The sequence below is a fragment of a genome, unplaced genomic scaffold (assembly GCF_019419815.1).
Source record: "Pyrus x bretschneideri cultivar Hongxiangsu unplaced genomic scaffold, Pyrus_bretschneideri_v1 Contig7, whole genome shotgun sequence".
Classification (NCBI taxonomy): domain Eukaryota; kingdom Viridiplantae; phylum Streptophyta; class Magnoliopsida; order Rosales; family Rosaceae; genus Pyrus; species Pyrus x bretschneideri.
In genome coordinates this window covers 663,488-688,826 of record NW_025999809.1, presented here as the reverse complement: position 1 = coordinate 688,826, position 25,339 = coordinate 663,488, and the positions used below count along the sequence as shown (strand labels likewise).

The 25,339-nt window shown below is 36.3% G+C and overlaps 2 protein-coding genes, 1 long non-coding RNA gene and 1 pseudogene across 3 annotated transcripts; 1 reads left to right on the top strand and 3 right to left on the bottom strand.

Moving 5' to 3' along the window:
* Nucleotides 1–6,139: 6,139 nt before the first annotated feature.
* LOC125472355 lies at nt 6,140–9,127 on the bottom strand. The gene is made up of 2 exons (XR_007254285.1): nt 8,429–9,127; nt 6,140–7,143 (listed from the first exon to the last, which is right to left on the bottom strand). It is a non-coding gene; the product is annotated as an uncharacterized LOC125472355 (long non-coding RNA).
* A 3,275-nt stretch (nt 9,128–12,402) lies between these two features.
* On the top strand, nt 12,403–16,565 carry LOC103966264 (annotated as a pseudogene).
* A 1,030-nt stretch (nt 16,566–17,595) lies between these two features.
* Nucleotides 17,596–20,582, bottom strand: LOC103966241 (PI-PLC X-box domain-containing protein DDB_G0293730-like). The gene is made up of 2 exons (XM_009379398.3): nt 19,756–20,582; nt 17,596–18,967 (listed from the first exon to the last, which is right to left on the bottom strand). The coding sequence occupies exon 2, from the start codon at nt 18,860–18,862 to the stop codon at nt 17,906–17,908; it is 957 nt and encodes a 318-aa protein (XP_009377673.2). The 5' UTR covers nt 18,863–18,967; nt 19,756–20,582; the 3' UTR covers nt 17,596–17,905.
* Nucleotides 20,583–20,732: 150 nt separating this feature from the next.
* On the bottom strand, nt 20,733–22,922 carry LOC103966240 (pentatricopeptide repeat-containing protein At2g21090-like). The gene is given in 2 exon segments (XM_009379397.3): nt 20,733–21,646; nt 21,648–22,922. Coding segments are annotated over 2 exon segments (1,839 nt in total). The 5' UTR covers nt 22,749–22,922; the 3' UTR covers nt 20,733–20,908.
* Between the last annotated feature and the right edge of the window lie 2,417 nt (nt 22,923–25,339).

Here is a 25,339-nt window from a genome sequence, read left to right as displayed (position 1 = left end):
CTCTACCATCAACGTATGCTTCAACTCAGGAAAAATATTTCTCCATCTAGAGGTTGTCATGGGGCACCTCTTGTGGATTGATCATCCAATATTCTAGTTTCAACAATTCTCGTTCTTTACACTTTTTCTTAGCTGCTTGGCCTGTAGTAGGTATCTAGTTCACCACCCGTGGGCCATTCTTCCTCTCATTCTTTCCATTCTACCAATGAATAAGAAAAATTTTAAACTAGAAAGCCATTTAGAATTTTAATGAATAATTTGTCCAATCCTAAGATCTAATTTGAATGGACGATTTATGAATCATCTGATTATTGATTACTTAATGTTCTTTAGTTGGGGAAGAATCCGCACGAATCGGATTTTTTTAGGAACTTATAGAGAGAGAGAGCTGGTTAGAATGAAAAAAAAGGGGAATATCAATGCATCAGGAGAAAAAAACGATTGATCTCTATCAATAAACCTGCCAAAGATCCAAACCTAGAGTACTTACTACCAGTGCTATGGAGAGATATGTTTTTAGATCTCGCATTTTAAAAACTCCTGTTTCTGTATTCGTCATTGTAATTTTATTGTAATTTGTAATCATTATTTGCAACAATTCTTTACTTAGGAGGTTGGAATATATCTACTCCAGACATATATCTTTTTACAAATAATCTCTCATAGATTTATTGGCCATGTGCTTTTTTTCTTGGCCGGAACGAGTTATGATTAACAAGTTTCGGGCTGACACGTTAACCAATCGGGGCATTATCGAGTAACCCGATAAGCATATGTTAAAATAACATGTCAGTTTAGGTATACACGTGAGTAACCCATTACACGATAAAAAAATATTAATTTAATAATTTTAACTGAAAAAAAAAAAAAAGCATACTATAATTAATAGCACTAATACAGGCTATAAAACACTTATCTCATTTCACCTTCTCAACGCGACTCTATCTTAGTCTTTCTTTCCATCCCGCTCGAGTCTCTTCTCCTTCCTAGATTCCATTATTACCAGAACCCAAAAACATGACCCCATAATAATGGATATTCCCTTATACCAGAACCCAAATTCGATATTCCCTAATAACAAAACCCAAATTCCTTTCCTTGCAATGGATATTCCCTAATAATCTTCAAATGCTAAGCCACTTCATTGCATGCAACCCAAGAAGTCTCATTGGCAAGGTTTTGACTTTTGAGTAAGGCTCCACAATGTTTTATTAAAAAAATTCTTTCATTTTGCGTATCCTTGTATATTTGATATTTTGTAGCAGTGTATTGAATTTTTTTTTTATTAGGCACTTATTAAATCGTATGTAGTACTCAAAGACAAATGTATTTATATGGCATGTGGTACGTGCAAATTCTATAAGATATATTTTTCTTAACAGGTCTTATCATTTCACATTTTAATTTTAACGGGTAAAATGACACAACACATTAAGAACCTATTAAGATAATGGGTATGACATGAAACGACCCGTTAAGATAACAATTATTCAGGGCCGACCCTGAGATTTCAGGGGTCCTGTGCGAAAGTGAATTGGAGGCCCTAAAAGGTACTAAGAATTTAATTATTTTATTTTTTTGTTAAAAAAAAAAATAATTTTAGTTTTCAATTGAGCTTCTATAAATTCTAATAGCTCAAACAAATTTAACAAATCAACAAGTGGAAATGTGGCATATTGTTTTTCCTTAACTATTTAGAGGGTCAGGGTTCAAATTTTCATGTCATTGTGTGAAATTTTTATATTATTTAGTGGAAGCTTATGCATTTAATAAAAATGAACTGAAAAAACGATAGAGACAAGTTTCGAACCCATCCCCTAGGCTGATGTAAAAAAGCAATAATACCACTTCTGCTAAGACTCAAGTTCGTAATATTTTGCACATACTACTATATATATGTATATGCATGCAAATTTGAAAAATTGGGGGCCCTTCTGATTTGGGGGCCTTGTGCGATGGCACCACTTACACCCCCTCAGAGCCGGCCATGCAATTATTACACGAAAACAAAATGAACACAGCAAAGAACACTTGTTTGCCAAGCCTAGAGACAACCACATACCTTTTCTTTAATTTTTTTCCAATCCAATCACGAACCTACAACAATCAAAATTAATTAATCACACAATTAATAAAAAAATATTTAACAAATAAAAAAAACTATCTTAAATCAATTGGGAGAAGGATAGATGGGGGAGATATGGGGATAGATGGGGAGATATGGGTGTGAGGTGAGAGAAAGAGAAAGAGAGAGGAGTTTTTTTCTTTTTTCTTTTTTTTTTTTTTTTTTGAGATCAGCAGCACGGGGAGGGGGCAGAGTAAGGGATAAAGAAGAAAAGGAAGGAGAAGGGAGAAAGAAAAAGGCGCAGACCTTTTTAATGAATAGGGGTTTGCCCAACAAAATAGTTCGTTGGGCAAAGGTAAGAAAGTTGTCGAGCAAAATTTTTGTCGGTGTTTTTTTTTACATGTCATTGTGAGCCTTAGCCCAGCTGTTGACCCAACAAACATATCGTTAGGGACGAATATAATTTCCGTCAAATAATCCTTACACAATACACGCCATTTTTTTCCTTGGCACCAAAATTTATCCTTGCCTTCCGAAATCATTTTGTCACGCAAAGCCTCTCGACAAAACTCTAAATGTTGACTAGCTTTGCTTGACTAACGTTAATTTTCATTGGGTAAAACTACTTGGCCCGACAACATACCGTTCATCGGGTCAAATTTGGTCGGCAAATAGTATTTTCTAGTAGTGAGAACATATTAAGCACATGTAATGGTCAAAGGATAAAAATTTCCAACTTATAATTAAGTGTTCAAGTTAGAAAACTCGTCATGTGGTGTATCTCCAAGAATGACGGATAAAAAACTTCAAAATTTCCTTGTGCAATTATATAATTTAATTTTTAAAATAGTTAAGATAGTACACATTGTTACGTGGTGCATCTCTTAGTTGTATGTTATCTGAATATTCTAGTGGATAAGATGTTAAGTTTCTATCCATGCATCCAGGATTCGAAATTCCCCATTTTGGTAAGTTATTTTATCAATTTTGAATCATATCCCTCTTCTTAATAATAATAATTTTTTCTCCTAGTTCTTGTCCTTAATATATCCAAAAAATATATATTGTTTTTTAAAACACAAAACGATATCATTTTAAAAATAAGCACAAAATCAACACAAAAGAGTTATCATATGATTGTATTTCACATTATTAGGGAACGGAACACAAGATCTAATTAAGTTACTAAATGAATGCTCTTAATCAGTTAAGTTGATAAAAGTTGTTTCAAATAATATTTTGTTGCACGAAGTTGTCCAACAATATGTAAAAACCTTTGGTTTTTTTTCCTCTTTCTTTATAAAGGAATTAGAATAGTCAGAAACGTTTGTTTTGCGCAAGAACAGTGCAAAATTGCATTGTCAAATTGTACTATGACAGATGCATATACCCATGTAGCAAACATTTTCTCTTTTGGATTTTTCACTGCCGATCGATTTCTCTACCAAACATGACATAATTAATTTCGCTCAATGGCGCTATGGATGTTTGGAAATGATAATGCTAGAGAAACTAAATTTTTTAAATTAAACTTACAAACCAAATGATATGCATCAATAAAAAATAAACACGTTAATCAGTGCTTAAATAATAATCTAATAATCAATAGTCATGTCATTTGATTTGTAAATTTGATTTAAATATTTGGTCTCTTTAGTATTACCCTTGACACTCTTTTCCTTCTTTTTTTTTTTTTTTGAAACTGGGGAATTCGTTACTCTGGCAAAGATGCTAGTCAATACATAGAGAGCCTACACCAAGGCAAGCAAACAGTAAAGCAAAAGAAAACAACGGACATCAGAGGGAGTTACAAGGAAAACGCCGTAGCCAAACTATCGTGTCGCTCCTTCCATTGCCCCAATTACATTACAGAGGACAGGGTAACCCAGTCTCCTTCCTTCTTGTTAGGTATAAGCCATCACATGTAATGCTGTAATCTATGGGAAGCGCAATGAAGATTCCAAAAAGACTAAGGTCAAGGCCAAGTTGCATCGCATGCATGATTCTGTTGCACGTGCTCTACTCGGACTAGGGCAATGCCATACACACAATTTACGTGCATGTATACCGACTTGACTATTCAATCGTATAATTTTGAACAATTAATATCTAGAACTAATATAGTTTTCCTTCATCTAGAAAAAAATAAAGGCTAAGTTGATTTTGTTGTGGTTTTCATCACAAAGTAAGCAGTTACAACAATTCACATGTGTTAAATTTTACCGTAGACATGAGAAAAAAGTACGATGATTATGAAAGAGAAAAGTTTGAGGGAAAAATATATGTGATTAGTGGGTTTAAAACTTAAAAGTCTCTTGGAGCATAGATCCACTTAGAGAAGCTAAATTCGGAGAGTTAAAACTTCTAGACAGAAAAATGGCATTGTAAATGGTTTTTGATCCAATCAATAGAAGTATCAACAAGCTGTAAATACGACAAGAGTTGCTACAAAAGTAAATTTAAGCTAATTAATATTGTCCTTCTTCCACGCTTGATGTAATATGTATATTTGTGGATGTTTGGCCTAGTTTTCAGCTGTATGGCAAATACTATATTACTTTACGTGTAATTTGATCCAGAAATTTAGCATTCATATACAAATGCGAACCATGATCCTTGTAAGTTCGATTTTGGCTCTAATTATATGTTTTCTAAAATACAAGTGATACAGGAAGTAGATTAATCGAACAAAGAACCTCCGATACATGAGTATTTGCCCTTATCATTTAAGCTGCAAGTTAAAACATCGAACTCTTCTCTTCAATTCACTCTATAATTCTAAATATCTTTTTGAGTGACGCAGTGATCTAAGTTCTACGTATGAAGAGTGAGTACCAATATTCCAAAATATATGTTTTAAGGCCCAAGATCAAATGGTTCATCCTCATGAAATTTGGTGAGCTGTGATGATTAACTGGGCTTGATGGAAAATTTGTTGATTCTTAACAGGGGCTGCCTTTAAATATTGGACTTTTCAACCCAATAGTTTAACTTATCTTGGAAATAGTTTAACTTTGAATTGAATGTTTGTTTTTTTTGGACAGAAATATTTTTTTTTTTTTTTGAACAAATGATATGTTATGGGCTAGCATCAATAATATGGTTTCAAATTCGTCTTTGACGATAATGAAATCTAAGACCTCTTATTTACAAGTAAAGAGGAATACCATCAGATCGTAATACTAAGTGGTGAATCAATATTATGTTTTGAATCATTTTAATTATGTGAGAGTTATTTAACTCGGACGTAAGGAAGTGGACACGTTGCCTTAACTAATATCTCAAATTTTCATTATTCCACACCAGTAATGTCTCTTGATTACCAGTTAACAGTTCAATCATACAAATGGAAAGTATCAAAATTGTTGAACAAAAAAATCTTTAAAGGTTGCATAGTACGAGCGACTAAGTTGGAATCGGATAAGGTTATGGTTGATAACGGACTAATTGCGTGAGGTCCTAGCGAGAGTGTAGATGGGTCCATCTTCCACAAAGAAAAAGGAAATGGAACATTGACATTGAAAGGGAGGTGCACCCTTTAGATTTATGTCTGGTTGTGATGAATTATATTGTTGATAACAGACTGATTTGTGGCCACGAACGAACAACTTGAGTTATTTTATTTAATCTTTACTATTAATAGTGTCGATATTGTTGTTGTTGCACCTAAATCTCTCCTAAATTTAGTATGAAAATTTATATAAATTGTTGCATAAATGGCTTATGGTGTGTTTAGAGGAGACCCATTTTGTTGCAAGATGTTTGATCATTTGTTTGCTGTAATAATTAATAGAATAAGTACGTATTACTTTTCCACAAATAGAGCGATCTCAAATATGAAAACTCTAGCAACCAAACGCATGACACTTAATTAGTTTAATTTTATCTGCATGTAATCCAATATTTTAGTAGATTGGATGTAGGGGTTCTCCTCATGCGACCTAGTTCAAAACTCTCTATTTCTTTAAATTATGGCGATAGTTTCTAACTTTCCTCTTCCTCCTTAATAATAGTAATTTTTTTTCAAAAAAAATGGTTTTTGATTTTTATCCCATTAGCAACAAACAATATTCATAAGCCAACAAACCACAAAGCTAAAATGTATTTCAGACATTTATAAATGCACATAATAAACAGGGGATCCTCTGTTTCCTCTGTTTTGAGCTACCAACATTGGTCAGTCTCCCAATTCCTATTAGTCCGTCGGGAAGACCCCGCCATTGCCGAAGCGGCCGCAGCCATGTTCGCCGACGAGTACGAAGATTGGAAAGGTTGGGGACATCTATAAAGATCCCTGTCGTAGTTTGCTCTTTTATCGGGGTCCGATAGCGTTGCGTAAGCTGCATGGATTTTCATGAACTCATTAGTAGAGTTTTGCTTTTGGTCCATGGCGACAACGTCAGGATGGCACCTTCTGGCCAGCTTTCTGTAGGCTGCCTTGATCTCATGGCCACTTGCACCCATTGGAAGGCCAAGAACCTCGTACAGTGAGGAAGTTGAGCTAGCTGCTGCAGCCATGATGAAGTTTTCAAACGTCGCCGGTTTGAATCTTTGGAATCTGTTTGGGTTGGTAGGAAGAGACTCAACTCTGGGGTTTTTTAGGTGCTAGATTTTTAGGAAGGAGATTGAGATAAGGAGTGAAGTGAGTGAGAGGTTGTGTTGGAGGGCTTGAGGATTGGGATAAATGGGAAGCTGTTTGTGTTAGTTTATATAGAAGTGGATATTATGTATCTTCTGTTTGATTCTTCAATACGACTTAAACATCTGTTGTCGATGATTACATATATTCAAGATTCAATTAAAATATTGTACCAAAAACATCTCTATCTCGAACAATTGCATGGATGAATGATACATAAAAACATCATCTGCACTGTCGATTATAATATAATGTTATCGTTTTAAACGATCAACCAATGCAAAATTAGTAACATGGATTGTACACCATGAGAAAGTGTTCTTGGAATTGTGCAAAGGGCTTAAGAGCTTATCCATAGGATGCCGTACTGTGCTGAGTCAGCTGTGCTGTTTATATGGATAGGACTACACTTTCCTCCAGTGGTCCCACTTTCCCCTCCCTGCACCGGATATATAGATAAAGTTAGGTGCAGTGAATTCATGATTTGTTGTATTTGTTTTCATTGGCCCCACTTCTCACATCCTTAAAGCATCTCCACTTTTTACTTTCTTTTTTAAACGTCCTATCTTAAATTTTTTTTTTTTTAAATGAATCTTTCAACATAAAAAGTTCAAATTGTGATAAAATTAAATTTCATCATTTATAAATCGTTTGTTGGATTAGATTTATTTATCAAAATCTCATCAGTTGAAAGAATCAAATCTCCACTTTGTCCTTTGAAATAATTTAATTTTTCATAACACAACAATTTACCTTGCATCAATTGGTAAATTAATATCATATAATTTTAAAAAAAATTATTTGAAAATTTCACCCATCAATGCTTATGAACGTTAAATCATTTTGAAATTTTAATTCTTATGAAATTTAAAACAATCATTAATTAGCCAAATTGCAAGAAAAATAAGTAAGAAAAAATAATTAAAAATAATAAAAATAAAGTATAAGTGTATTTGCAAATGAAGGAAGAGTGATAGAATTTTACTCACATTGGTTGCTACTTATTTTGTGGGATCCACTGTTTTTTGGGTTAGATGTAATCGGATTTTATGGTACCCAAGAAAAGAAGTTACTAACTCCAATGGTAAATCTAACCATATTTCCTGGCTCATTGAAGATAAAATTTCTTGTTAAGGTTGAAAATATAATAGCTTTATGCAAAATAAAGCCTCCATTGAGAATGCTCTTACCAGGAACTTCAAGATCCCACTTTAATTAAATCTCAAAAGATAACTGCTAATTTAATTAAATTAGACAAAAGATTGAGATAGTTTTCTCAGACCTGATGAGAACGTTTGAGCAACTAACGACTGTGGGGAGCTTATTCATCAACCACTCCACTTGTGTGCCAAACTTTTTTTTTTTTTTTTCTTTTTCGGAGGACGTGTGCCAAACTATTGTCACTCATAAATGGTTTGTCTACCGACCTGGATGGAGTGGGAAGAAAAGGAATTACCCTCCTTTTAAGGCATTCAGGTGTTTATTTAGTATTTAGAAAATGAAAATACGTCCACTTAAAATCTGTGATCAGATCAGACTCTTAATTTTGCAGAATTGGATTTTACTCGTATGAAAATGTTATTTGAATTCCGGAGAAAAGAAGTACGATATGTATTGAAATAAAATAAAACATAAAAAGTGAAAGATAACGTGTTTAAATGGGTTCTGATAAAAATTTTGTTGGAGCTTTCAACTCTATCTGAAGGAAAAAAGAGCATCCTCACCTGTAGCAGTCCCTCCCCTCACCTCTCTCTTCACCGACTTCTTGTGCCTTCACCACCACAACACCAGCAGGACCATCAAATATCGTGGCTCTTATCCCTCTGCATGAGATTGGTAATTTGGTAGAGCCTCAAATCAGAATAGCTTCTCCCAAGACGCAGAGAGTGGTGGCGGCGACCGAGGAGGACGAGAAGGTGCCTATGGGGTAGTGTGGAAGTGGGAACATAGAGGTGGGAGGGAGGAGAGGTTCACAGATTCCCATGAAGGGCAAGACAAGATCTCTCTTTTGCCGGATATTGTCATCTTTTACTGGATAATCTAAAATATATGTTGTACAGAAAGGGCAATATCGTAATCAACTTAATTTTAATTCCGATTCAAATGAATTTGTAAACAATTATAAGAAATTATCTATCATTCCTACTTTGATTTTAGATAGTTTAGTAAACAACTTTAACATAAATCTTATTTTAATTTCGTCTTAATACAATTCTTCATCAATTTAATTTCTCTCATTCTGATTACAAATTAGTAAATTAGTCATTAGTGCTTTCAAATGATGTTTGTAGACTTGTTTATTGGTAGTGAGACTGTATAACAAAACAATTTGCCAAACATGAGAGTTTCTTGAATGGTTTGATAGTGTTTCTATACAAGTTGAAATCTTATGTTTTTGCAATAGATTTGTCCTTGGTCTTGAACATATTTGGGTTTAGATTTCATCAGCTGTATCGATCCTTGCTGAAGTTGCATGACAGCGAGGAATGCACTGGAGAGGAAGGATAGTAACTTGACAGAAAAAGGAAAAAAAACTGTTTGTAGGGACAATGTGCCCCCATGGATAAAAAAACATCTAACTCATCTCATAGAGAAAAAACTTTGCAATCACTTTGTAGTACAACTATAAGTATACTGTATATCTCTCTTATCAACTTAGGAGACCACCATAATGACATTCCTGTTGTATGAAATTTCTCCTCTATTATATAATGTCATGGTTCTTTAAATAGCGTTACTGTACTCCAAAAGATGGAGAATTTGAGTATGAAATTGCCATTTAAGTGGCTCAAACTTGAAATCTCAAACTAGAAAATGGAAAAAAAAAAAAATTACCACTACATTATATCACTAAGAATTTTTCAAGCTCATGTTTTCCAAAGTCCCGAACCAAAAGCCTAAAGGCAAACAACCTATGACAAGTGACACGGGCCACACAAAAAACTAAAGTAAAAAATAGAAATGTCAAGGAGACAATAATTCTGTATCACGTTAGATGACAAGTGATGTGTATACATTACTGAATTAATAAATTTCTCTAATTGAATGTTGATTATATTGGTTGCATTGCTTATCATATGTGATTAACACATCAATATAATATAAATATGTAGTCTTCTTAACGTTACCTCAAATGAAATGTGTGTAACGCCACACCAGTGTGGATGGGTGGAGAGATTGGAGTCCGTAAGCATAAAATTAAACCCAAACTGTAGTTGGCTGACCCATTAACAATCTTATTCTATAGACCACGATAATATAACTCAGCTCATGGGCCTTTGAAGTCGCAAGCTAGAATGTGGGCGATGATAGTCCAACTTCAGCAAGCCCAAATTTCGGCTGCCTAACCGCAATTATCAGAAAGCGCTTGTAGAGTTGGCCGATATACTAGACACGATTTTAAAATGATTAGAAGCATTTTTGTTAGTGAATGCCGTTAAGATTGGAAGCACTTTTGTTGGTGAATGGGTTAGACAGGTCATATGATAAGGAAATCACCGATTGAGGTTTGACTTGGATCAACTTTCCTTCAGTTGTCTGTTTCTAGATTGTTGTGATTGTTTTTGGTATCTAACATGTGGATCTTCTCTTTCGTTTGTTTGTATTTTGTTTTCAAAGCCCTGTATCAGTTTTCAAACCCAAACTGTTATCATGAAAGTATTATAAATACATGCATCCCATAATTGTGGGATAAGCAATTATAGTGAAACACTGAGTTAGTAAGTTTTACATGGTATCAAAGCCATTACCTACACCCCCAACAGTTTCATTACCATTATACTCTTTAGGGTTAACAAGGTTCTGAATCTCAGGAGTTATGTGAGCATTGGCGCCGGTGTCCAACAGCCAGGTACCATTCTATTATTTGTTGAGAGTGACGGGGGCATACGACATGGCTGCGAGGCGTTGAGTGAGAATTCATCCTTCAAAAGCAGCATTCATCCTATTATAACAATCAAGGGCCGGATAACCTGGTTTGCCACAGATTTGGCAAACAATTCTCTCACCATTAGAGCCAACCCGCTCTCCATTGCACTTGATGGTGTGGAACATCAGGAGTAGCAGGGAGCATAGGTTCAAAATGTTCAGCGACTTGCTCATTCGATGGTGCAACAGACTGGATAGTAAGGGAAGGCACAAGTATTGTAGGGCAAGGTTGAGATAAAGTTGGGTTAGGATGGGTATCAGTTGGAGAGGCGCCTGTGGCAAGAGTGGTTGGATTAGGGTTAACTTCTGGGGAAAGAGATGAGACAGCAGGATTAGGGTTAAGTGTTGGATGCAAACTAGGGCTGCTAGGGGTGTCAAACGTCAATAAGAGATCGGGGGTCAGAAGGTTACCTAAAGGTGTGACGTTTTCTGAAGAAGATGTGAGTCCCTAAAAAGGGAAGCAGTCCTCATCGAATAGGACATGGCGAGACACATAAATGCGTCTTGTAGACAAATCCAAGCACTTGTAGCCCTGATGATTCAGTGAATAACCCAAGAAAACACAAGGTTTGGATTTTTGTTAAAGTTTATTTTGTGTATAAGGAACTAACCAAGGAAAACATCGACAACCAAACACCTTTAAAACATCATACTTTGGTTTTTTTTGAAAAAGTTTTTCATAAGGAGATGCGTAAGACAAAAGCTTAGTTGGCAAACGATTTATCAAGTAAACTGCCGTGGAACAGGCATCAAACCAAAAATTTTTGGGCATGTGAGATTGGGAAAGCATGACTATACTTGTTTCAATAATGTGTTGATGTTTTCGCTTGGCAATTCCATTTTGTCCTATGCTGTCAACCAAGTATGTTAGTTTATGCATGCTCCCAAAACAACTCACTGGATGGCCCTCAAACGGATTTTACGATATTTGAAGGCCACGCATATTCATGGTCTTCTATATAAACCTGGACCTACTCAACTCAGTGCTTTCTCTGATGCGGATTATGCAGGGAATCCGGATACTCGTCATTCAACTGGTGGTTTTTGTATATATCTTGGTTCCAACCTTATATCCTGGAGTTCAAAGAAGCAGAAGACTGTTTCTAGGTCTAGTGCTGAAGTCGAGTACATGCAGTTGGCATACACTGCGGCTGAGCTCTCCTGGTTAAGATCATTATTCAAAGATCTGCATTTGTATTTGGTTCGTCCTCAAATCTGGTGTGACAATATATCTTCCATAGCTCTTGCGTCTAATCCAGTTTTCCATGCACGAACTAAACACTTGGAAGTCGATTATCACTATGTACGAGAGCAGGTGGTTCGTGGGCAATTATTGGTTAATTATCTTTGTTCGCAAGATCAACTTGCTGACTTGTTTACCAAAGGTCTGTCTTCATCTCGGTTTAAGTTCCTTGTCTCCAAGCTTCCCGTTGTTCCACAACCTGTCAGCTTGCGGGGGCTGTTAGACGAGGTCAGTATGCTGAGGAAATCACTGCAACTTGAGGAGTTTGACTTGGATCAAACTCTTATCCTCTAAGTTGTTCCTAGTTTCTAGGACTTGTTTGTTTGATTGGTTTTCTGTGGTAATCTAAACATGTGGATGTAATCTTCTCTTTGGTTTTCTGTTTGTATTTTGTTTTTCAAACGCTCCTTGTATCTAGGGTTTTCAAACCCAAACTGTTATCATGAAAGTATTATAAATACATGCATCCCATAATTGTGGGATAAGCAATTATAGTGAAACACTGAGTTAGTAAGTTTTACAGAATGTAGTATGATTAGAAGCACTTCTAAGTGCTGAGCAGAATTCAGGTCATTCAGCGGGTGACAGGACGCGTTTCTCACTTGTCACCATACTACATTCAGTCTCAAATGTCGATGAACAAAATTAAGAAGAGGAAGAGAAAGGATGAGCGACCTGCGACCCACCCGAGAAACAAATACTCCGAGAACCCACCCGACTTTGCTCACTTGGCTTCCCCCTACCCTTCTTTCCAACCCTTCGTCTTCTTCTCTCGAGACGGTCGTCCCTGAATCGACTGGACCGACTTCAACGCCACCTGGGAACTCACCCGGGTCCTCCTCCTCCACGACCACCGCCTCAATTGGTAATTTTTCTCATCCATATCTGCATTTGCCTACTTGGGCAGCTGTTAGAAATTAGAATTCATGGGTTTTGATTTGAAAGTTTGTATCTTTTTTGTTTTTTGAGGTTACCCAGTTTCTTGTTTTAGCTGAATATGCCTTGGTTTTACTTGTATTGTGTATCTGCTTTGTCAAAAACTTTTAGTTACGTCACTGAATCCATGACCATTGCCACCCTAATTAGCTTCAATAGTAGTACCATGATCCCAGTAGGTATGAAAGTATGAAATATTGCAGCCTATGAGTTTAACTTGGATGATCAATTTAAACAGACCTATAATCTTGGTACCATCCTCATTACGCAGAATAAAAAATCATAGCCTAGGTTTAATGTTACATTGAAGGACACATTTATACTCAGCTTAATAATGTGATAAAATTCTGGTGGCTTAAGTTATTATATATCCAAGTCCGAACTCATTTTAACTCCTAAGTCATTGTATTGTTCCCTCTCAAATTTTGTTGGTCTCGCCTTTTTGCAATGGGGTGTAAACCCAGGTTGAATCCTTGATGTCTATGCAGGTAATGAAGTTGCATTGTCATGGGGTTTGTATATGTAGGACGTTCAATGTGAATTTAATTTCCCAGGTGGATTCCTGATGGGCAGCTGTGCCCTACTGTGCCCAATAGATCGATTACATTCATTGGATTGAAGATCTTCTCTCGTCTGACATCATTGTGAAGACTCCAAGCAATGGTGATAAAGTGAGGGGCTTTGATATTGGAACTGGCGCAAACTGCATATATCCGCTTCTTGGTGCTTCTCTTCTAGGTTGGAGCTTCGTTGGGTCAGGTTGTTTATTAGTTTTTTGTTAGTGTTTTGAGACTTGGTTTTTAAATACGCCAATGTCTGGCGCAGAACCTAAAAAACATTTTCACTGACCTTGATTGCAGATATGAGTGATGTTGCACTAGAGTGGGCAGAAATTTTTTTTAGAGATAATTCAAATATCTCGGAACGTATTGAAATTAGAAAGATTGAAAGTGGTAAAGAGACCCTTCCGGTAGAAGGATCACATAATGGGATGTTGGTTAGTACTGAAAGAAAAATAGAATTGACTCAGATGTGGGAGGGAATTAGCGCCTCCACCCTCCTCTTCATCCACATATCACGGGCCACCTATTCTCCTAGGTGTGGTTAAGGATGGTGGAGTTTGACTTCTGCATGTGTAACCCTCCATTTTTCAAGACCATGGAGGAAGCAGGACTAAATCCAAAAACTGCATGTGGTGGGACCACAACCGAGATGGTTTGTCCTGGTGGAGAGAGGGCTTTCATCACTCGCATTATTGAAGATAGCTTCACATTGAAGCATACTTTTCAGTAATGTTCTTTATCATCCATTATGTTATTTCCAAATCTCTTCTGTCTCAGGGTAATCTTCTTAAAAACTCAGCTCTTATGCCTCCCCCTTGACTTGCAGGTGGTACACATCAATGGTCGGTAGGAAACTGAACATCAAAATCCTAACGTCAAAGCTTTGGGAAGTTGGAGTCACCATGGTAAAGACAACTGAATTGGTCCAAAGCCAAAAATCTCAGATGGGGGCTGGCCCGGTCCTTTTTGCCTCCTGCCAAGAAGTTAGTATCATCTCATGTGGCTGTGAAGAACAATCTCTCTTTCAAGCTTGAGGTTTGTTTGTCCTTCTTTTATATTGTTTCAACCACCTATTTTAAGCATCTACCTGATATTCTGAATGTTGCAAATTGGAAGTTGTGAGTTTTCAACATGAGGTTAAGGATTCCCTTAAACCCTGTGAACCACCCTGACAAACCCCCATCCATTTGATTGTTTGAATGACAAACCTGCTCTTAGATGAGAGGAGGAACTATTTTGGTACGAGGACTGGTAGCAATGATGCCATTATTCTAATGTCAACTGGAGACCTCCAAGAATTTATTTTCTTGAGTTTTTAATGAACAATTCTAATTATTGAAAGATGAATAGTAGTTAGTCCTTCCCTGCACATGTAATTTGCTCAATAATTAGTACAACATTATGGCTTCCCTAAGTTTGCAATCCCAGTAGTAGTGAGCTGAAAAGATTTTAAAATTCCTTCCATTTTTTATGCCACTGTTTGCACTAGCAGATTGTTTTGTTTCTATTTTTTTGGTCTAATATCTTTTTTTCTATAATAAGCAAATACGTGTTTATTTAGGAATACAATCATCATCTCTGAGGACCGAGAGGACTGACTTACATCGCGTTATCTCATAGTTCTTATTCTCTTGCATTTTGTTACTGTCTTGTTCCTACTAATGTGGACATGTGAACTTGAACACATCCTCATTTACTGTTGATGTATGCTCATCTGTTAATTTGTTATTCTGTTTATTCATCAAGTGATACTGGTGTGTACTTACAAGCAGCACTATCTAACTTTTAACAGATCACAATGACAAAAGACCACTCAGATGCAATCTTGAAGGGTGAGTCACAAGATTGTGATAGAGTTTTCAGTTGTGAAGATAAGCAAGAGGCATCCACAAGTTCAAGCTGTTTGAATTTGCCTTCAATTCATCTAGGTTTTCATGTTTCGGTACGATGCTGTCATTACTTGGCTTGTATGTGGTGACGTTGTCTTTAGAATTTGTGCTTGAGTTTGACGAAGTTCTCTTTCTTATAGGTATTTCAGCAAAACTGAGGGACACTTCTGGTGAAAGGCTCACTACAGCAGAGAGATAGTCAACTTTCAGGTTTTCACCTACCTATTTCTCAAATTCTATTAACATAAACCATTGTACTACGCTCTGGTGATGCGTTTACTTCCTTTTACTAGCTTTGAATTGTCACCAACATCAGTGCAATCTATCTTTCCTTGTGCGTCTGAATGATTTTGATCGTGAAAATGATTGACCTACAATTGTCTTGACTGCCTATGTTGACCATTTTGACTTGCATTCATGTCTCCATGAACTTTTTCATATGTTACTTGTTCTGAACCACTTTAGTTTCCGTTAAAATCAGTTGGATGTCACTAAATTTTAGTTGTTGTATTTGCTCAACTTTGAGGCAGCTCCAAGAAATATGCTAGACACTCTCATTAAGGATGACAGTGATGATCACAGAATAAGTAACCATATGCTGTTTTTCACTATTTCATGCGTATCTTTCATTTAATTTCCCGAGGAAAGAATAGTTCATCACATCCTACGTATTAACTTGCAGGACCTCTCGCCAAATGTTTTGCAATGGAAGATTTATAAGATATGGTTTTATGTTAATTGCAGGAGAATTCTCACCAATATTCCAACGACTCGAGGAAGACCTGAAACACAGATTCTGTAGAAGGAAGTAGGCCGCAGTAGACCTTTCTTTGTCTAATTCCCAGCAATATAGCCGCACTAGACATATATCCACATCTGATCTAGTTTTCTCATCCGGTCCAATATTTCCTCTGTTTTGTATACCCCAAACGCATAAAACGTAACTTCAACAGTGTTTATATCGCACTTGTAATTCAGTGTAGTGACCTGAACACTTTTGATTATCTTCTCTTCACTTTGTTGTATTGAATGGCATGCTCCTGAGTCCTAATTTAATCTTCCCTCACCACATGATCAAATTAGTTACTTTGTTTCTTGTAAAGTGATTGGTCGGTACAAGTTTGAGATAAGTGAATCTTGTACGTAATGCCAATGAAAAGAGAAGCTGCCTCATCGCCTATCAATGTCGTTTCTATGCTTGATCAATCTGATATGTTGTACGTGAATGAACCTTCCACTTCCAGGGTGGTAATTGCAAGTAAATACAACTTATGGACACAGTTTTTGTGGACTCATTTGGACACTAGTAATTGGTTGTTTAGGTTCTCGCACTTTTTTTTAATTTTTTATTTTAATCAATGTGGAAGAGGGGATTCCAACTTAGAACTTCTTATAATATTGAAAGTAGGATTTACTACTAGGTCGACAGCTAGTTGGTCGGAAAAAGCAAAGAGCTACTAGGTGGAAGTCTTTTCCTTACTTTTATTTACCCAAGGATAATTCTTTTCTCATTTGAAAATTATTGCTATTTCCTTTTTCCTTGAACCCTTACAGCTCCAATGCTGATTTTATTCATTAGATTGGTAAGTAAGAAAATTATTTCCTTAATTCAATTAGGACCATTTATTTTTTTTTATGCTTCTTGAAGAAAAAATTGCAGCTCCAAGGTTGATTTTCCACTTAAGATTTGTAAACAAAATTATCGTTCTCTAGTGTATTAGAGTGGGGGATCACTTGTTAATATCTATGCGGGAAACACTTTTACTCATAAGCGCTTTGGTTATAAGTAGAACCAAGGTTCTAAAACAGGCTAGATACTAGTCAGGCAATAGGTTAAGGCCTAGCACTTAGGCAGCTAGGTGGGACCCTAGGCGGTGGACTAGGTAGATTTAAGTAAATTTATTATATATCATAAATTAGTGCATATTTATACTTACAAAAATAAATAATTGTATTGGGATACATAAATTACAAAATAAGATGGCATATTAAAGTATTTGGAAATCCAAGTATTCAACAAGTCTCAAACACTGTCTAAATGAGGATCGCGATCTAGGTGGGTTTAGGCAGGCTAAGCATTTGCCTAGGCACCCTTCCTTAATTTTTCAACGCATAAGGGTTAATCGGGTTGGTAATCACCCGCCTAGCGCCTGGGCAGGGCCTAGGCTGCGGTAGGTGAAATTTTTTAGAACAGTGAGTAGAACATAACTTTTATGAACAACTCAAAAGTACTTGGACGTTCCGGAGTTCCGGCATGTATGTACATTCTCCAGCTCAAACTTACACGCTGCAGATGATTAGATTCATTAGAATATGTAGTTTTACAGCAGAGATTAGAGAAATATCAACTTTTATTCACAAAAAAAGGTTTCTTCTCCAACAAGAATGAAGAATGTGAGATCACTACATCTTCTTTACTCCCTTCATATATTACATTACAAACACATAAATAAAAGGATTGAATTACACGTGATACGTTCGGAACAACGCAACCTTGACATCCTCGCTATCCCTTAAGAATAACAATGCAAGCTCTTTGGATGCAGAAAATGGTAACAAGTAGTAGAAAGGATTGAATTACACGGTGGGAAGGAAGATTTATCAACACGAAAACAAGAACAAGACTGCACAGACATGGAAACTTCATGCTTTCCCTTCAACTCTTGCATATGTAACCGCAACGCAAGCATCCACGAAATCCTCGTCTATAAAATCTGTAGAAAAGATCTGCAATCTATCTGCAATACCTCTAGAGAAGCACTGAGTTATAAACAGCCTCGCGAATCCATGAATCCTTCCGGTCACAGGCTTAACACACAAAACCGGGTTATCAGCCTGAGGCGTGACCGTGTTCTCCACCCTGTAAAAGAACTTCCTTGATGAAGCCGGCGGCTGATTACTCAAATTCTTCAGGTTGCTCTCGAATTTGGTGGATGGCAAATCCGTGTCAATCCAGTCGTCCTTCAAATGCCCTGCATTCCACAGAGGACTCCCTGCCTTTGGCTGAGGTGACTTCCTCGGCTTCCACACGCATATCACTCTCTTCGGCAGCAGTTCTGAAATAGTCTTGTCGAAAACATGATCGTCCTGGGGGACTAAAAACTCGCCGAGCTGATCAACCAAGTACTTATCAAACTCAGGTGGATCTTCATGTCCAAATTCAGTTCGGATTTCGAGTATTATGATCTCATACTGCGTTTCCGATAAAAACTTCTTGACGTCGTTGATCACAACATCAATGTTGTAAGTGAGGAGGATTCCGTGGCAGACTTTTCGGTCCTCCTGGATTCGAATATCGAGAACTCTATTGCCTTTCTCGAGCTGCTGGTAGATGGAGAGATTTTGGCATTGAGCAAAAGGCCTAGTGATGCATGGAACTCCAATCTTGTTGGTTGCAGAGTCGTGAGTTCCCGGCCATACGATCTTGTTTATGTGAAGTTTCTCAGGGTTGACCCCAGCCATCCAATTTTTTCTGTCTGAAGGCTTGTAGGCACATGATGGAAACTCTTCACCACAGCTCTGGTGAAGATCACAGAGTGTTTTTTTCTCCGCCGCGATCGCCTTTCTCCGTTCTACCTGTTTCGAGACCTCGGAACCCATCTCCAATATGAAAATAGAAGAACAAGAAGAGACTTTTTTTACTACCCTTTCTGGTTGTAAATGGAGGATGCTGTGCAGAAAACGGACATTTTATTGTTGCAAGACCTATTCATGTGTACAAAAAGTCAAAAACTGATTATTGTTTATATCAAATGATTTCCGCTCATCTTTTATTCTTTCGGCTCACTCTGTTATTTTTGTTCCTTGATTTTTCTCTAATTTATTCAATCCGAAAATAAAATATAAACAGAAAATGTGGAGTGAGAAAAAGGGTTTGCGGAAATAGTTTACTTTGTTTATTAGTGCATAAATATATTTAAAATTATCTTCAAGGTTTGATTAAGAACAGGACAAAATGCAATTATCTATTATCTTGGTGGGTCGCCAGTTTGATTGAATTATTGGTGGATTGTCACAATCGATGTATCTGTTTTAATGGTCCGATTGTGTTCATCAATATTTGATTTGTCTTCTTTGGTTGGTCCACTTGTATGGCTGTCCTAAGCTGTATGAGCTGTTGGCTTTGATATCCATCCTTCGTTTGTTGTTTCACTTAACAAGAAACTGTATTATTTTAATCATTTAGAGAATATTTTTGCTCGCCACTTTTAACGACGGTGTACAGTTACTAATCCACTCGATTCACGTTACAGATATCGAGTCGAATAGTAACATTAGGACCTCTATGTGAAGTTTGATAACTGTTTGGATTCAACCATAAACTATGGCCTAAAAGGATACCCACCTAATAAAGTCAGAGCACAAACGCTGAATAATTGAAGGAAATTGCAAGAATTATGGCTTTAACAACAGTGAAATTGACAAAGAATAAAACACCACATCTGTTGAATGTGAACTCTAAACACTGTTTTGAAGGCAAGAACAATGTTTACCTGTCATGTAATCAGTAATCATCGCTAAAGCATCCTCCGATCAGACAGTTTTCTCTACTGTTACAGCAAAAGGTTTCGAAATTTTTTGACAAAGAGAATGTTAATGCTTGAGAATGGTCATGAATCTGGAAAACGTTTCAGTCGGAGAAAAGACGTGAATGAACTGGAAGGTCACATGAACAAAATTAGACAAGCCAAGCAATGTTCCGCAACGACAGTCCTAAATTAGACAAGCAAGAAAATTGACAAGAAGCTAAAACCATGTAGTTTCATGGGGGATGCCATGTGAAAATACTTCCCCTTAGATCCGAACTCTATAGAGTAAGTTCGTATTCAGGATAAGGATCACCTGCAATCTCGATTGAAATAGAAACAGAACAGAATCAATTAGCAAGGGGTTGATGAGATTATGAAACTTTCTTGAGAGGTTTAGCAGAACATCAGCTGCCACAGTTTAAGCAGCATTAATTCAACCTTTCACTTTTGTTTCCATTCTTTTCTCTTATATGCAATATCACTTATCAAATCTTTTTGTTTTACTTCTTTAATCTTGATCAGCCTCTCAATCTGTTATCTTCTATCCTATTCGTTTTTTATTTTCGGCTATAGATACTTCTAGTGATCCATGTACACAATCATTAAGTCAGGTGAAACAGAAAACCAAATACTAGACAGGCACAAAATGTTCAAATGTTGGAGCCGATTTGGCTACCGAAGGCAAAAAGCCTGAATCCAATTTGACAAACTAAATTTAAATAGAAGCCCACCCCATGCCTAATAGTTTCTACCCATGTTCACTTCTTGTAATCTGAATGAGAAATAAGCATACTTGGCAAGTTTTCAGTTACATGCACATAATTGAAATGTTGAAATTTTTATGTAGTGTAAGACTGTAAGTGGTAAAGCCCCTCAAGTGTGGTAGTCTTTAATGAATAAACAGAAGCAAATGATGCAAAAACTAAACACAATACCTTCCATGCGATCAGAAATTTAGATTTTATTGAACAGATCTCGCACGTATATCATTTTTTTGAGATTCAAATCTAAAGAATATGAAAACGGTAGCTTAAAAACATGTTACAAACTACAAAATGGATATGTTATATCACCAGTTTTCCCTATTCAAACCCCAAAGTAACAAACCATCAAACTTTTACCTCACAGAATTAGGTACCGAAACATCTTCTTCCATCTGGCCAGCTAATTGTTCCAAAACTGAGTATATTTCTTCTTTCAGAGGATGCAACTGATCCGATACAGTGAACGCATTCACTCTATTTTCAACTTCTATCCAGCTAAGGGCCCGCTCTTTCCTCACTTGTCTCTCATCCATAAGCTGTCTCACCTTCTCCACCAACTCCCATTTCCCATGTTTGGCATATATACTTGAAAGTAGTACATAGGCACCAGAAGATTGAGGCTCCAACTCAATAAGGTGTTCGGCCACTTTTCTTCCCAGCTCTGTGTTTTCATGAATTCTACTAACACCGAGTAATGCATTCCAAACTTGATCGCCAGCTTTACATGGCATATTCTTGAGCTGGTTGATTAACTCGTCAAAATGTCCAGCTCGACCCAAGAGATCAACTAAGCATGCATAATGTTCTTGATCAGGAAAAATGCCATGATCACTAGTCATGGACTGGAAAAAACTAAGCCCTTCCTGCACTAGACCAGAATGACTACATGCATTGAGAATGACCACAAAGGTAGTCCTATCTGGCTTCACTCCTGATCTGACCATCTCCTCAAACAATCCCATTGCCTCTATGCCGATACCATGCTGTGCTAAGGCAGATATCAATGTGTTCCATAATACAGTATCTTGCTTATCACCCATGAGCTTGAAAACTCGTCTTCCTGCCCCCAAATCCCCACATTTTGAATACACTGTCGATAAGAGAGCTCACAACAATAGTGTTGGGTCTAAAATTACTTCGTATTAAAGATGCATGTACTTGTTTACCATGCTTAAGTGAAGCTATACTAGCACAAGCACAAAGGCAACTACTAAATGTAAATTGATCAGGTCTAACTTGATACATCATCATCTCTGTAAACAATGCAAGGGCTTCATGCCCCAAACCATTTCTAGCATAGCCGGAAATCACAGCTGTCCACGATATAGGGTTCTTCTCGGGCATCCGATTGAAAAATTCACTAGCTGATTCCATATCACCAAATTTCGCATACCCCGAAACCAATGTTGTCCAAACAAGAACATCCTTCACAGGCATGCTATCGAACACTTTCCTCGCGTCTCCCATCTCCCCACACTTGGCATAAGCATCAACAATCGAACTAGAAAGCACAACATTTGACAAAAACCCAGCAACCAAAACCTGCCCATGAACTTGTCTAGTAAGGCCCAATTCCTTCAACTTCACACAAGCAGTCAAAACACCCGCAAAACTAAACTCATTGAAACCAATTGACAATCTCCTTAACTCTCTATAAAACCTCAAAGCCTCATCACATACTCCACTCTGAGCACAACCAATGACCATGGTGTTCCACGACACGACGTCCTTTTCCGGCATTTTTTCAAACAAACTCCTGGCCTCACTCAACTTCCTCATCTTAGCATACCCAGAAAGCATATTGTTCCAAGAGTACAAATTCCTCACTGACATTTTATCAAACACCCTGCGGGCTTCTACATCATCGGCACATTTAAAGTACATATTTATCAAATGGTTTGCTAAAAACGTAGAGGGGTGCTTGAATCCAGTGAGCTTCAAATGGATGTGAACCCATTTGCCTTCTCGGAGGGACCTGGCGGCGCCGCACTGTTGCAGGAGGAAAGCGAGAGTCTTGGCGGGTAAACGGATACCCCTTTGGACTAGAAGGTCGAGGGAGGAGAGGGCTTGCGAGAGGTGGCCCTGCGAGCAGAGCTTAAGAAGAGACTGGACGACGCAGGGACGCTTGGTGCCGGCGAGGCGTTTGCTAGGCTTGGTGAGAGGAGGGAGAGGTGGGGAAGAGAAAGAGGGCATTTCAGAGTGAAACCATGAGAGGTTTGGATTGAAGTCTTCATTTAAAGTGGGTTGGCGGCGGCGGTTGGATCGGTGGGTCTCGAGTGTTCAGCTCCGGCGAGCATTACCGATAGTGGTGACGATTGAATTGGCAGTGACGGTGTTTTCCTCCTGCGCATTATGTTAACTCGGTTGGGCCTTACCTAGGACAATCGAGTTTACGAGTTGTTGGTGGGGACAAGTCATACAACAATTCAACTGGACTGTTGTATCTTAAAAGGGACATGTCAAGAAATTGCTGCACTAGTTCGAATTTTTGTCAAATTGCAGTGAGTTTGAATTTTCTTAAAAAGAATGAGATATTCGTATTTTAGCCTAATTATTTACGTGCTTTTTGAAAGAATTTTGCAATTTTTTTGTAATTTTTCTAAAACAAATTGTTTGCATGCTCAACTGATTTTTCATTAAATTTAGTGAAAATATGACTGTAGCCCTTCAAACTCAATTTTCTTTATATAAAACCCTACATAACTTTTTTACTCAAAGAAAACCCAATGACTAGGATCCACATAAGCAAATTCATTAACTTCATATTAATTCACACATTTTACATTTTTCACATGCCTAAAATACCCCTATTACATACTTGATGTAGACAATTAATTGTAAGGAAATAGTAAATGATTTTGCAACAAGAAAAAAAAAAAGACATTAATGTTAAAAATTTATTGCATATTAATTTTTTAGAAAGGTTTTGAATTTTCATAAAACTATTCGATTTAGTTTTTTCACCCTACTCTTGAATACTTTTGAATTTATCCCTTTTTATTAATATATTAGAACATTGTATTTCATTATCTACATGCACATTAATTTACCTACAACAATTATACCATGGGTGTAATATAATATCTCCTTTTTACAATGATGCAAAATAATATACCAACAAAAAAACGTGCCTAACATATGTACTAATTACATGGAAAATAATTTACCTATATTAAGAAGGAATGTAGTTCGATGCATAGTATTAAAAATACTATGTTACACCCATGTTTATAAAACAATAAAACGTGCCTAACATATCTAACAATACATGGAAAATAATTTACCTACAAGTTAGAGAAATGTTATTTGGTTGGGTGTAGCATAAATTTTTTTAATAATTGGAAAAATTAAATATAACTAGGTGTCGTGTAATTTTTTTTTATATAATTAGAACAAATTAATTTACCTACCTACTCTTTGAAATGTTCATTTCCAATGATGCAAAATGTTCATTACCTAACTACAAATTAATTTCCAATAATTTACCTACACCAATTATACCATGGGTGTAGGTACCAACAACTAAACTTGCCTAACATAAGTACTTGTACATGGAAAATAATTTACCTATAACAAAAGAAATGCAGTTTGATGTATAAAATCAACAATATTATGTTCCACTCATGTTTATACAACAACAAAACGTGTCTAACATATATAACAATACATATAAAATAATTTACCTACAAGTTAGAGGAATGTTATTTGATTCAAAATATATAATATAGGTGTAGTATTTTTTTTTTTTTAAAATAATTGGAACAAACTAATTTACCTACCAATTAATATGGATAAAATTGCTACAAAATATATCACGAAAAAAAAAAAAAAAACTACTTTTCTAGTTTAACATAGATACGGTTAATGCAAACACTTTTTTCATTTTATTTCACTTTTTCTACTACTTTTAATTTGGCATAAATTTAGGAATTTGAATACAAATAATGAAATGATAGGAAACAATGTGGTTAATAACTTAATGTTGGATCATACATACATCCAATTAGTAATATTTTAGTTATGTTTGAGGAACATGATATTAGTTTTCGAGTTTATTTGACTTGCATAAACATTTAAGTCTTGGGCTTCATCTTCCACTATTCTTATTCTTCTCTCAAGACATCAATCATCATGGTAATGGTAATTAAGGTCCTTGGAGTCTTCTCCAATTAAAATCGTAATCCATTTTGTGATACCGAAATTTACAAGTTTACATGAAAACAATAAGAATTGATTTTGATTAAAGAAAGTGAAAATTTTATTTTTAAATTGAGTACTTACAGATTCTAATTCCTAATATACATCAAGTAAGAAAAAACTCGTGGACAAAACAAAAAAGAAGAGGCATCGCTTCAACAACATGATGACCAAGAGAAAGATGCTCATTTGCAAACAAGCAAGATCAAAGATGACAAAGAAATATCTTCGTGAACATTGAGCAGATAAGCAATGCCAACTATTCGATAACTATGAACATATGTACAAATATCTAGCTTTCGTAGTATGTTTATCTTTTAAACAATGAGCAGTTGAACACTGCCTTCTTTTGAAAATATCAACTTATGTACATAAATCTAGCTTTCGGCATCTATATCTTTTGAACAATCAGCAATTGAACGCTATCAAATTTTTGACAACCATGAACATTGTATGTAAATCTAGCTTCTATGGCCTCTGTTTCATGTATGTGTATATGTTCAAAACATTTTGTCTAAAAATATCATTTTTGAATTAAATTATTAGGCACATTGTAACATCTCACATCGTCCAATGAAGTGGATCAT